This window comes from Brachyistius frenatus, unplaced genomic scaffold, assembly GCF_029030835.1.
Source record: "Brachyistius frenatus isolate BFR_SWC_R1_liver_20210118 unplaced genomic scaffold, ASM2903083v1 Contig_14, whole genome shotgun sequence".
Taxonomy (NCBI): Eukaryota; Metazoa; Chordata; class Actinopteri; family Embiotocidae; genus Brachyistius; species Brachyistius frenatus.
In genome coordinates this window covers 3,376,618-3,390,117 of record NW_027210613.1, presented here as the reverse complement: position 1 = coordinate 3,390,117, position 13,500 = coordinate 3,376,618, and the positions used below count along the sequence as shown (strand labels likewise).

The 13,500-nt window shown below is 40.6% G+C and overlaps 1 protein-coding gene across 1 annotated transcript in view; it reads left to right on the top strand.

Moving 5' to 3' along the window:
• Positions 1–12,527: 12,527 nt before the first annotated feature.
• Positions 12,528–13,500, top strand: part of adcy2a (adenylate cyclase 2a) — a 54,879-nt gene continuing 53,906 nt past the window's right edge. The window contains exon 1 of the mRNA XM_069693188.1: positions 12,528–13,109. Coding sequence (XP_069549289.1) covers positions 12,570–13,109 — 540 coding nt within the window. The 5' untranslated portion in view covers positions 12,528–12,569. The remainder of the gene's footprint in view (positions 13,110–13,500) is intronic.

The following is a 13,500-nucleotide window of genomic DNA, read 5'->3' as shown; positions in this document are numbered from 1 at the left end:
TCAGGCAATAAAATGTTCATAATTCTTTTGATTTGATTGAAATTCTTTAAAATGTTTTAAGTGCTTTAAGATCCAATAATCTCTAAAGCATATGTTGTGCAAGAAAGCCAAAAATAACAACTGGAATGGTCAAAGTTGTCATATTGACATTTGAGGTGTATTAATTGATTCACTATGTAAATTCAAAGCCTCGTGATGATATGCGACCATTTGCCCTGTTAAAGTTACTCAACGCTTCCTGTATCTATTTCAAATTAAAAGCCTTCTATTTCAGTATACAGACACACTTCCTTGCATAACAAGGCTTTCATTGTTGTCATTCATTTGCAGGAACATGTCATAACTGAGATCGGACTATAACCTTTTAGATGAGTAATCCAGCTACAAACATTAAAAATTATTATATCGTTGATTTGATTAAATTACAGAGATCAAAATATCTAGGCTGCATGATTGACTATTATTTGTAAACTTGCCACTGTAGAGTGGTTAGACAACCTTAGAAACAAGCCACAACTTGTATGTGCGCTCATGAATGTCCACATCACAGGTACACTGAGTCTAGTACTTCAACAAACAGCACTACTCCCCTGGTTATGGTACAATAGCTGTAAATCTATAGGATGATTGAGTGTGTCATGTGGGCCAGCGTCGCTGCAGAGTAGTGGTTACAATGAAATGAGCTATTTTCTGAAGTACCAGAGCACATCTATGACGCGCACACGAGCACACACACGGGCTGTATAACAACTGTATTGTAGCAAGTTTATACAATGGGCAGTAATGTAACTTAGATATTTTGACGACAAAGTCAACAATAGAATTCTGCTGTTTTCAATTATTGTTCTGAATTACTCATCTAAAGTGGTATTGTCCCATTTCAGTTACAAGTTCCTGCAAACGTTTCACAATAAAAGTCTTGTGAAGAAATGAAGGATTTCTGTCTACTGAAGTGCTTTGAATTTAAAATAGATTTATTAACCGTTATTCATGACATACACTTTAAAGATGATTGAATCTTTAAGCAACAAAATAATTTAAATGAAATTCAACAGAACCAAGACAACTGTGATCGTTTTTGTTCCCTACTTGAAGAAAACAAGAGGTGGAGTGTCGTTCTGTTGCAGCACTATACTCATGCTGATGACCTATTATGGACACAGTTATGTTTAGTATTTAGCTTAAATACTTGCATATTTTAAATATGTACAATGGCCCAAATAAGGAACAGATAAAAACAAAAGATAGAACAGTTCTTCAAGTCTTTGGGATGGATGCATGAAAAGTTAAACAAACATATGACGCACATGATCTCACCTAAACTCAACTTCTCCCACGTCACATCCTGTTTAAAGCTGTCAAAAGGCCGGAGGCTTTTTCTGAACACTGCTTAACAGCTCAGCTTGGTTGTCATGTGTTTCACCATAACTCCAAGCAGCTGTGTCCCTTTAATGATGACAGGGCTTTAATTACAGACCTTGTTCATTAACACATCTCACTTTGCATGCTAGCCAGTCAGCAGTGTGCAGTATTTTAGGACATGTCAACTTGTGTGTGTGTGTGTGTGTGTGTGTGTGTGTGTGTGTGTGTGTGTGTGTGTGTGTGTGTGTGTGTGTGTGTGTGTGTGTGTGTGTGTGTGTGTGTGTCAGTGCTCTGTAACACTCTCTTTATAGCTGTGATCCATGTGGCAGTAGCAGGTATGCTGTTTAATTCAGGTTATAAATGGACTTTCATCCCTGATGCAAATAATATTTTTCCACTGTATGAAAGGTGCTATACAAACTAACTTGCTGTGCCCGCAGTGTTCTTCTTGATCTGCCAAAGTGAGCTCATGCGCCTGCATCCAAAAAAATCTTGTGATATGAAATCAACACCAAGAGTCAGTTACAAAATATTATACTAATAATGAAGTGAATAGACCACGGTGGATTTTTCTGGAGGGCAATTCAGGTCCTTCAGGTCTAATTTGTTTTGTTGCTTTGCTGACAACCTGTAATTTGTTTGGAAAACATAATAGCTCCCACTTTTAATTTATAGTCATGTTGCTACTGATTTCACAACCCCATGTGACACTAAATAAATTTATCTTATGGATTTTAATTGGCCTTCATCAGACAACACATTGACAAGTTTCTACTGCTTTCAAATCCCCTTATAATCGTCTCCTTCATTACTTGCTATAAGATCTCCTTCAACTTCTCAATGTTTTTTGGGTGCCAGGACCTTCAGCTGCTCTGCACCATGACTGTGACTCTGTTGTACAGTTCAAAACGCAGCTCAAAACACATTTGTCTAGATTAACATACTTATTTCAAATCAACTGTAATCCAGTCATGTCATATCCACTTTGATTTTTAGCTTTTAATTATGTGTTATTATTCTTTGATGCATACAAGGTGTTTTGAAAGGAGCTAACAAATAAATAGTTGTAGTATTGTGTAAAAGCTGAAGTTGTATTTTGAGTAAACAGTCTCGTAATCGAGTGTATAATCATTCAAAGATACAATCTATACCCTTGGCTTGAAATGTTAGCAATGGGCAATGCAACATCCTACTGTAGAGCTCCCCCTACCGTTGTCTAATACCTGCACAGAAGATCACTCGATCATGAAAGGCAAAGAAGCGCTCAGAGCATGACACCATGTCTAAGCTTGGAGTGACACATAATGGTCTCTTTTGTTTAATAGTGCTCGTCTGAGTGGTGTCTTCCTACAGAAGGCTGATAAGAATGAAGGCTCACACAAAGAGATGTGAGCCCCATACAACTGAACTGAGCTGCACTCGCCCGCTAATTTATTGTAATTCCCATTTATTCTTAGTGCAGAGGACATCTGGACAATGAAGCCCAGAGGCTTAGCAAGATAACTTTACCAAGTGTTTTCTCTGCTGTGGGTTTGAATCTGGCTCATACACCATTTTGGAGGTCATCCTCTCTATATGCTTGAAGAGAATGGCTTGTTCAATCATGTTTTTCTACCTGGGGTCACAACTGTCACGAATCTCAAACTACCATTGCAAGAGGGAAGTGCTCTGAGCTGATGTCGGGGAAAACCAAGTAGCAACCAACAGTGGCAACACCCATTGGTTTATGAACAGCTGTTATGAAGCCGTGAAGTCGGATATCTTTATACATCTTGCTAGTTTGGAGCGATTTGGAGACAGAAGTGATCATATTTGGACAAGCTGGGGAGAAGCGAGCGGTGGATCTGATTCAATCTGATTGGAAACCCGACCACACTATGTCCTCGAAACACTACTTTACAAATTAATGCTAACTTGCTCCCTGCCTGTTGAATGTTTTCATGGTCAATGGTAACAAGTGTCAGTGTTGCAATTACAGCTAAGTGCACTTACCCTAGGAGGAAGAGGAAATAAATCAGTGCCAGTTAAATAACAAAAACAAAAAGCAATAAGGATACTTAAAAATGTTGTCATGAATAATGCATTTGAATTAATATGTTGTATAAAGAATATCCTTGGTATAGTTTAGGTAAATATTTATTTTTCAAAAAGACCATAAACAACTTGCTATACAAAGCATACACTGTGGACTTTTCTCAACCGAAGTCAGGGTCTAAATTACACCAAACAGTGCAGCTAATGTACGAACACAGGTGTTTGTGTTTGAGAGACTAATATTTATACAGCTTAATGGCCCATTGTAGTCTCCTGTCAATAAGTTATGCAGATATTTTCTGTCTAATTAGGTAATCAATTCAAAACACCTGTGCCTGTAGCCTTCCTGCTCCCCCTGGGAAGCTTTACATTTGGCATTCATTTGAACATTTTTCTTCCCTTTATCTATTTTAATACATATGCAGAATAATATTGGGAATATATTGGAAAAAAGTGTCTTCACTTCAATATGTAATTCCTTGAATTGGGTTTTCTGTCTATAATCTATAGAATAAATCATAAAAAGACTGAATGAGTCCAATATTTTAGGAGATCACACCTTTAAAACAGCACTGCACATACAGGTTTTAAAGTAGGTTGTTCCAAGCATCTATGGATTTAGTCTGTTTCAGTATCTTCCGTTTCTCCATGTAATCTCAAAAGAAGATGATTGTCTTTTTCATCTGTGCATTAAACAATGACAGACTAGATTTCCCTTTTGTCCAGACATTTCAGCTCTCAGAATCTTACATGATGTGTGCAGAATGACAAGAAGACTCTAGAGGATGCATTTATTTGAGAGTAAGACTACTTGAGAGGTGCTGTTCCTTTTAAAAGACAACTGCTTATCAAAAAAAGGTGTTTATTTCACATGGCTGACCACATAGCATGTATAAATTCAGGAGGGGGGGGGGAAGTGCCTTGATGTAATATGTAATAATTGTTCAAGTTCTTTTCTGTTAAAGACTCCCCAATCTGGTTTCCTATAAAGAAGCAGTCTTGTCAATCAAGAAATTCACCACTGGAGTTGCTCCATGTATGCGCTCGTTTTCAACAAGGTGGATGCACCTGCGTCACCCGGCAATCTGTGACCTAAGGAGGCCACATCAGTGAAAATTAGAGACGAAGAGGGACCGGGAGAATAATGAGATTGAGAAGCAGTGAGAAAGGTGAGAAGAGAGATGAAGCGGCAGAAAGAAGACGTACACTAAAAGGTAAATACCAGAAACAGAAGAGGAAAAGTAGGGACATTTAGTACAGAATCGTACTTTCGCTGGAAAATACTGTACGATGTAAGATGATTGCCCCCCCCCCTTGTACAATGTAATGCTGTAAAAAGAAGTCACACTACAGCTGTTCTCCTTCTGTAGAAGGACGCACATTCACTCAAACTGTCATGTCACCATCTTCCTATTTCAAAGAGTGGCAGTGACAATGAAGGACATATGTCCTCAGTCATTTTATTTACGTTTAATGCATATATATTCATTGATATTTCATCATTTTGTGAATAATGTCAATGTGAAGGATTGACTTGCCAAAGGGGAGTCTAATCAAAACTCCAAGGAGCTGAAGTAGAGAGGAAAAATATCCTCTGATTATCTGTAATGGGTAAATTGGAGAGTGCAAAGTGGATCAGGGTGAAGTCAGAATATGTCCCTCTTTCTGAACTCTGTGAATGAAAGATGTTTTCCCCCTCTGATGGAGAAACTGTGAATAATTGAAGACATTTTCAAAGAGAAGCAGTGTAAAAGATTATGATGGCAGTAAAACAAAAACAAAAATCTCCACCCCGAGCTTCTTCGGGGTTTTTTCCCCTCTTGGTCTGAATTTAAATACTGGCACTTCACATGTATTTCCCATGGTAAATGTCATTTAAATACTTTCTGAGGATATATATATTTTTTTAAATATAATAACATTTTGTTAGGTCTTAGCTTCTTCAAAGGGCTGTTCAAAGGTTAAGACCCGTTTTTTTTATGAGGTTATTGTTGGCATTAGGTTAAAGGTGGATTAAGGGTTAGGGTTTGGCATGTGGTTGTGATGATTGTGGGGTTTGGGAATTCATCACAAGTATGAAAATAGAGAAGTACAAATATGTGAATGTGCATTGCAACATTAGCAGAGTTTAATCTGTGCACAGCACAAACACTCTCTTGTTTTGACCCTGTCCTTGGGAGGAAAGATGTTGCATCAAACAAGCCAGTAGCTGCCCTCTGTCTGTGCATATGTGTGCGTACATGAATGCATGCTTTGCTGTTTGTGCATGTGCAAATGTAAGTGCGCCCTGGGTTAATTTTGAATCAGTCATTCAGTCAACCTGAATTGAAAACATCAGAGATTTTTTTCAACAATGAATTATGTATCAGTAGTAATAGTTTAAAATACAGTAATCAATGTACCCATAGACCGTGACGGTTTAAAATCACTGTGCAGCTCTCAGACACACTGATGAGTTAAAAAGAAAACTTCTTTGCACAGACGAGGAAAGGTTATAATTATATACTGTAGTGTCTGAAAATATCCAAGTCTTCTTTAAGATCTAGGTTAATTCAGAGGAGAACTGGCAACAGCCAGAGAGAGAGGACATGTTAGAATGATTCCATTTTGTCTCTTTAAAGTATAATTTTATTTCATTTATCCTTGTATAAGTTGTGGAAATGAGTGCAGGACACAGTGGATAGGACAACAATTATAATGTGCTGCATATGGACCCACAATATGACATGTAAAAAAGCTTGGTTGACCAATAAAAGCTGGAGAATCCCCCTTTTAATAAAACCTGTGTTGTAACTCCAGTTATAAGTACACCCAGCTGAGGTCCCATGACATTTAAGTTGGTGGTATATTGTCCTATAAAATGCTAAGAAGGCACCATTGTTTCCTCTTGTTCTTAGCCAACTGAGAACAAGACGATGTTTAGTGCCTTCTAACAAGTCATTGTTAAAAACTAAGAAATCCCAATTGTTGCTGAATTCCCAAATGTAGTGCTGTCAGTGTAGCCCTTTTTAACTAAGGAACATTTGGACTTAATTTCTCTTTTAGTTTGCTGTGGTTGACAAAATTGATAAAATATCCAGGCAATTAAAATAATAATAAAAAACATTTATTATTGTTACTTCAGAGAGTCCGGAGGTCAGCCAATCACTGCCTTAGTGTGGAGCATGCGCTCTCTGTTGGACAAACGTCTGCTGACCACAGGAGGGCAGGAGGAGGACAAGTTGAAGTTAACAAGTTGACAAGTGCATTCGGTTATTTCAAAAATAGTACAGTCATTGCCAAATTTTTAAGACATTTTTAAGACATTATATATATATATATATATATGATGTTTTTCCTAAAAGTTTGTGTCGGTTGTTATCGTAGCATTAAGACAGCGACAAGCTCGCCAGGCTAACTTCGGCTACCCGCTGTGCTTATGATGACGACCATGGTGTGTCCCTTCTCCAGGTAGGGTTGTATAGAAATACATGAAACCTTGACTGAACAGTCCGATGTGTGAAGGTACGATTTGCACTGCTTTGTTTATGGGATACAATTGTGTGAAGGGACGGTAGACAACGTTAAATATTGTTCAGCGTTATTGCTGGTGCTTTGTTAATTGAGTAATTGTTTGTGAATGATGAAATTGATTGACAGCGTGACTTAAGGTTTCTTCTTAAAGTGGGCCCTCAGAAGTCTCACTCCTCCCAAAAGATGGGTCAAACTTACACCAGTGGGTGGCTGAATGCTACGTGACTGAATGAAGTTACACAGTTAGTCGCCTGAATGCTGCGACTTTCTGTGTCTGTTTCAAATGAAAAGCTCCCTTCATCTCGTCTTAACCGCTTCGTCCAATTAGATTTGCGGTGGCAATAGGGAAAGCAATGTAGCCCAGACATCCCTGTTCCTCGCATCTTCCTCCGGCTTGTCGAGGGGGATCCTGAGCCGCCTCCAGGTCCATGGGGGGGCGGGTGTGTGTGTGTGTGTGTGTGTGTGTGTGTGTGTGTGTGTGTGTGTGTGTGTGTGTGTGTGTGTGTGTGTGTGTGTGTGTGTGTGTGTGTCAAATCTTTCAAGTGAGTCCTAGGCTGACCCCGGGGTCTTATCTCAGTTGGCTGTGCCTGGTCGACCTCCATTGGGAAGGGGGCCAGCAGGCATTCTAGTTAGGTACTCCAGACACCTGAATTGTCTCCTTCAAATATGGAGGAGTCCCGACTCTACACCTGGAGTAGAGCCTCCAGGATGGCTGAACTCCTCACCCTGTCACACAGAGTGAGACCCAGAATTCATGACCAAAGGTGAGGGTAGGGACGTCCACTAACCAGTGAATAAGGAGTTTTACCTCATGGCTCAGCTCCCTCTTCATCACTATAGTCAGGTGCAGCGACAGCCCTCTAGTGTTTTGGTTCATGGTTCATATTCATTCGATTATTTTTTTTTTATGGAAAAACATCCAACACATACAATTATTCAAAGCAGTATTTGAATGTCTATCAACATGCCTAGAGGAGGTATTTAAGTGCTGAAGCTGCAGTTCATCTATTGGCTTAAAAAGAAATGTTGCAGATAAATGTTAACTAGAAACCCAAACAGCATTATTAATCTATCTGTATCCTCTTTCGATTTAGATTTCGACTTTATTAATCCCACAGTGGGGAAATTTGGTCGTCACAGCAGTATAGAAAAAACAACAATGTGAAATTTACAAATACGTATAAGATATAAGAAATAAGATAGATCAAAAATAATTATTTTAGAAAAAAAAACAAGAGCAATGAGTAAATACACACACAGACTATATACAAAAAAACCAAAAACAAATTAAATAAAATTAAAAGAAATAAATACAGTTTGGGATGAATAAAAAAAGTGTCGGTGCTATGAAATGAAATGAGATGAACAGTGTAACGTTTATTTTAGGGGAGTGTTGAAAAGTCTGACAGCCGTCGGAACAAACGACCTGCGGTAGCGCTCCTTCAGCAGTCTGCCGCTGAAGGAACTGTTTCAAGCTCCCACAATCTCATGGAGAGATTGAGAGGTGTTGTCCATGATTGATGTCAGCTTGGCTAACATCCTCCTCTCACCCACCTCCTCTATGGAGTCCAGGGGACTGTCCAGGACAGAGCTGGCCTTTTTGACCAGCCTGCTTATTCTCCTCCTGTCCCTCTTGACCTGCACAGCCCCAGCAGACCGCTGCATAAAAGATGGCCGACGCCACCACAGTGTCGTAAAATGTCCTCAGCAGAGTCCTGCAGACTCCGAAGGACCTCGGTCTTCTCAGCAGATGGAGTCGACTCTGGCCCTTCTTGAAGAGGACATCCCTGTTGTCCGACCAGTTTGTTCTCGAGGTGAACACCCAGGAATTTATAAGTGTCCACAATGTCCATGTCCAATCCCTGGATGTTCCTGCGGAAATCAATCAGCACCTCCTTTGTCTTGCTGGCGCTAATCCGGAGGTGATTGAGATCACACCAGTCGACGAAGTCAGTGATGACCTCCCTGTACTCCAGATCGTTCCCTTCTGATACACGTCCAACGACAGCTGTATCATCATAGAACTTGGATGTGGCAACAGTCCGTGTGTTAGCTGAAGTCTGAGGTGTACAGGGAGAACAAGAGGGCGGGGGGGGGGGGGACACCGTGCCCTGCGGGACCCCCGTGCTGCAGACCACCACATCAGACTCACAAACTGCGGTCTGTTGGCGACCCTCACCGTGCTGCCGGTGTTCTCCCGGTGAGAGAGGGATCTGTGCAGCAGGTCGATCACCGCGTCGTCCTCACCAACGCTGCTCTGTAGGCGAACTGCAGGGGGTCCAGTGAAGTGCTCACCAGGGGTCTGAGGTGGCCGAGAACGATCCTCTCCATCGTCTTCATCAGACGGGAAGTTAAGGCTACAGGTCTGAAGTGGTTTAGCTCCTTGGGGTGTGCGGCCTTTGGGACTGGAACCACGCGGGAGGTTTCCAAGAGGACCGGGACTCTCCAGGCTGAGGCTCAGCTTGAAACACCTCACACAGCTGATCTGCACAGTCCCTGAGCAGCCTGGAGCTGATGTCATCCGGGCCTGTAGCCTTCCTCATCTTCACCCACCTCAGTTCCTTCATCACCTGATCAGACATGATGGTGAGAGAGGGGGTGGCTGGTGGCTCCTCTTGATCCTGATGGGGGGGGGCGTTTGACACCTGAGTGGAGTGGAGTAGAGGCAAAAGGTGTGAGCCTGCCCCTAACAAGATTAAAAATTACATGTCTATTAATGCACCTCAAAATGTAATTTAAATGTATTCCAACATTTTAACAGCTTTTATTCATGTAGTGACCTTTCAAAAGTATGCTAACAGGGGAGTGAAATAAATGTGATTTTATATCAAATCACAACAGGGTGACAAAAATGAACTGGTTGCTCTACTTAACGCTACGTGCCATTGTCCATCACCAATGGCTTACTGTCATCATGATAGGAGGCCGGCACGGTGAGTCCCCCATTTTGCCACAGTTTCAATACTTTCTTTACAGAGCAAAATCTGCAGTTACTACTTGTTCCAGTATATTTATTTAGGAGTCTCACAATGTCCAAATCAGTGTAAATTTTAACTAAACGTCAGTGTTATTTTATTTATCATATAATGGTAATTTCAGGAAGAAATATGCAAAATTGTACTTCAGATACAAAAAAAATTTTAAAAAAAAATCTCAGTTTAAAGGCTGACTAATTGTTTCTTTGGTGTTGTGGATTACGATTTGTTTCCCTGTAACATCAGGATGAAACTGTATTGGTCAGAAATATTTCTTATTTTTTTCTACTTAAAGCTGTCATCATCACTTGCAACACTTAACCACATCAAACCTCATTATTGATACTGAGGCACAGGACAGAAGATGAGTGAAAGAAGAGAAGGGCGATAAGATGGTAGAGTAAAAGAGTCGGAAGTAGGTCGACATGCAATGAGCTCTCCAGTAGGAAGCATGAGAGGAAAGTGGGGGGAGGAAGGGAAGATACAATGTCAAGAGGAAACTTAAGGGCTTTGGGTGGAAAACAGTTTAAGGGGAAACTATTGGATGAGGTAAAGGATACAGTATATTTTTTTGATGCAGGTGGATGGAGATGGAGCATGCCTGAGTGTAGGAGAGGAAAGAGGGATTTAATGGAAAGAAAATAAGGTTGTTTTTTGGAGAAGTGGTCACATTGAAGGGTGGAAGGATCAGATGGATATCCAGGGATTGTAATGCAGGAGCAGTAGAAGGGTACTGGTGGAAAAATCACAGGAAATGAGTGGGGAAATGTGTGGTGATGTAATAAGAGGTAAATGATAAGAGAAAAGAGGTGGGGAAAAAAAGGGAATTGATGTAGATGAGGAAAGGGAGAATACAGCATGGTGCAGGAAAGGGTAGCCAAATTAGTTTTGCCCACTAATCTTTTTAAATGCAACCATTACTACCATTACCTGCAACATCAATATCATGTTTCCAAAGCTCTTGGCTGTCTCATGCTTTAACTTCTTGCTCTATCGGATGGATAATACAGTGCTTTGATTTTGGAAAAAAATTGGCTTCAACTCCGAATTGGTAATAAAATTGAAAAAATAGATAAGCATACTAATTAAATCAATTTAGTTAAGCTCTAATGATCCCCTTGGGGAAATTGGGTTCATGTAGGAGTAAAGGAAAGAATATTGATAAGACTAGAGCCAGTGGAGAATATGAAAGATAATAAAAAATAATTACAACAGAATGCGCTACAATAGCATTTAATTGATTTAACTGTTTGTTACAGGACAGCAGGTTTTTAATATTTATTATAAACCAAAAAATGTTTTACCAGCCATACAAAAGGTGTTATTCCACAGGAGGCACTTCATTTGCGTTTTTCTGCCATTCGTCAGTGCATCTGACAGAACATATGTCTACATAGACCACTTAACGGCTTCTGTTTTACTCACTATGCAATAGTCTCTTAGGTGTATTTCTGTGCGTCAGGTTAATTTTCCTCCTCTTTATACTCATAACTGAAATGCGCCGCACCACACGGGTGACTGACAACCCAGAACAGTATCTAAACACACCCTGCGTAGACCTGCACGGACCATTAGGCTGTTGCTGATGTCCTGCTCACCCTGCACCTCCTGTGGATACAAGATGTTCCACTGATTGCTTGGGAGTCCCGTTTTTTGTTGTATCAGACTATATATACTACATTTTAGCCCCAACTGTTTTCCAGCACTAAATATGTTTATGGTTATGTATGTTGCAATAGAAAAACACTACAGTCTTATGCTAAGCCCCCCAACCATAGATATTCATAGTGTGGATAATAGTATTATATGATATAATACTAGTAATAGTCTTCACGGGTATAATTTATGGTTTTGTGAAATTATATTTCTTCAACTTAAACGCAACACACAAATGAAGTAGTTTCTGTTGTGGGGCGATTAGAGGAATCCGGAAGTCATCATTTATTCGTTACCACTTATCATATTTTGGCTGACCCTTGTGTGTGCAGTTTGGTTGTCATGCCCTCAACTTCTACTGCCATTTAGCCAGTAACTGAAGTTAGAGAACATTACAAACTTCACTTTTGAACCATGCAGGCACTGCCCAAATATTTATTCTGGGAATAATATATTGGAAGTAATTCCAGGCTCAAAAAAATTTGACATGGAACTAAATTGTCTTTAACTTTAATGCTCAAATTACAGGTCTGTTTGATGATGATTATTTGCTTGTGTGTATGTATTTAAAAAAAGAAATATGCAACAAGAATGTGAAATTTTATCATTCAAAAGTTATGGTACATTCAATAGGAAGGGACTGTCAGGTATTATTTCTATTGCAAAAGAAAAATAAATATAAGATGTGATGGTATGGGTGATCTTCATTGTCTCTGGGGATGAACTGTGAAATTGAGCTCAAACCTTTGTTTCGTGGTTGCTCAGGTCAAATTATTTCACATTAATACCACATAACACACTCTCTATAAATCAAAATGTCTGTTTTTCCTTTTGCTTCTCTCCCTTTCACTCACTGATTTCTCCCTGCTGCTGCACCTTCCTTTTCTTCCTCCCCTCCCCCTTAGCCCTCTCTCCCTCCCCTTTCCCTTCACTCCCTCCCACTTTTCTCTCTCACTCTAAAAAGCACTCAGTGTCTGCGCTTCCCTTCATTTTCCACCCCAACATGTTGGCAGGGGGAACAGGAGGAGGATGCTGAGCTCTACCTTTGGTGCGTTCTTGCCACCTCTCCAACCAGCGCACACTGCCTCTGACTCAGACTCAGCTTTCACTTGTCTCCGCCTGAAGGACTTAAGACAGGAGGTGGAGGAGGAATCAAAGAATGAGCTGGAGCTCAGGAGCTCTCACTCCAGGGTCTCCAACAGGAATAACAACAGCAGGAGAACAGAACAGAGCAACTGCTCTTCATCTGTGGTGGAAACTACTAATTCCTCAGCAGTTACCACCTCCTCTTCCTCTGGTTTCCCTCCCTCTTTTTCCTCCCTCTCGGCTCCAAGATCCATGTGGCAAGAGGCAATAAGGAGGAAGCGGTATCTCCTTGACCGGGCAGGGGAGTCTGGCGAAGTGGATAAAGGAGGAGGAGGTGGTCAGGAGAAAAGGAACAGGTCCCCGGACTGGCTATATGAATCATACTACTGTATGAGCCAGCAGCATCCTCTGATTGTGTTTTTGCTCCTCATAGTGATGGGAGCCTGCCTGGCTCTGCTGACTGTGTTCTTTGCTTCAGGACTGGTAAGCTGCCCATTCACAACATGCAGAAACACACACACACACACACACACACACACACACACACACACACACACACACACACACACACACACACACACACACACACACACACACACACACACACACACACACACACACACACACACATACACATATATTATGCAAATAAAAAATGTAGAAGTAAATATCAGCATATGGACAGCATTATATTCCAGTATGAAATGTGGCATATCCCTGTTTCTGGGCTAGAAAGCACAGTGGCATTATGTAAAGAAAATTCATATCAAGCTTCAGCTTTTTAAGCGGTGAAGACGGGTACAACTAGGGATGTGGAATCATACATATTCTTTCAGCATGCATAGAAATAAGGTCACAAACTGCCTTGCCATGT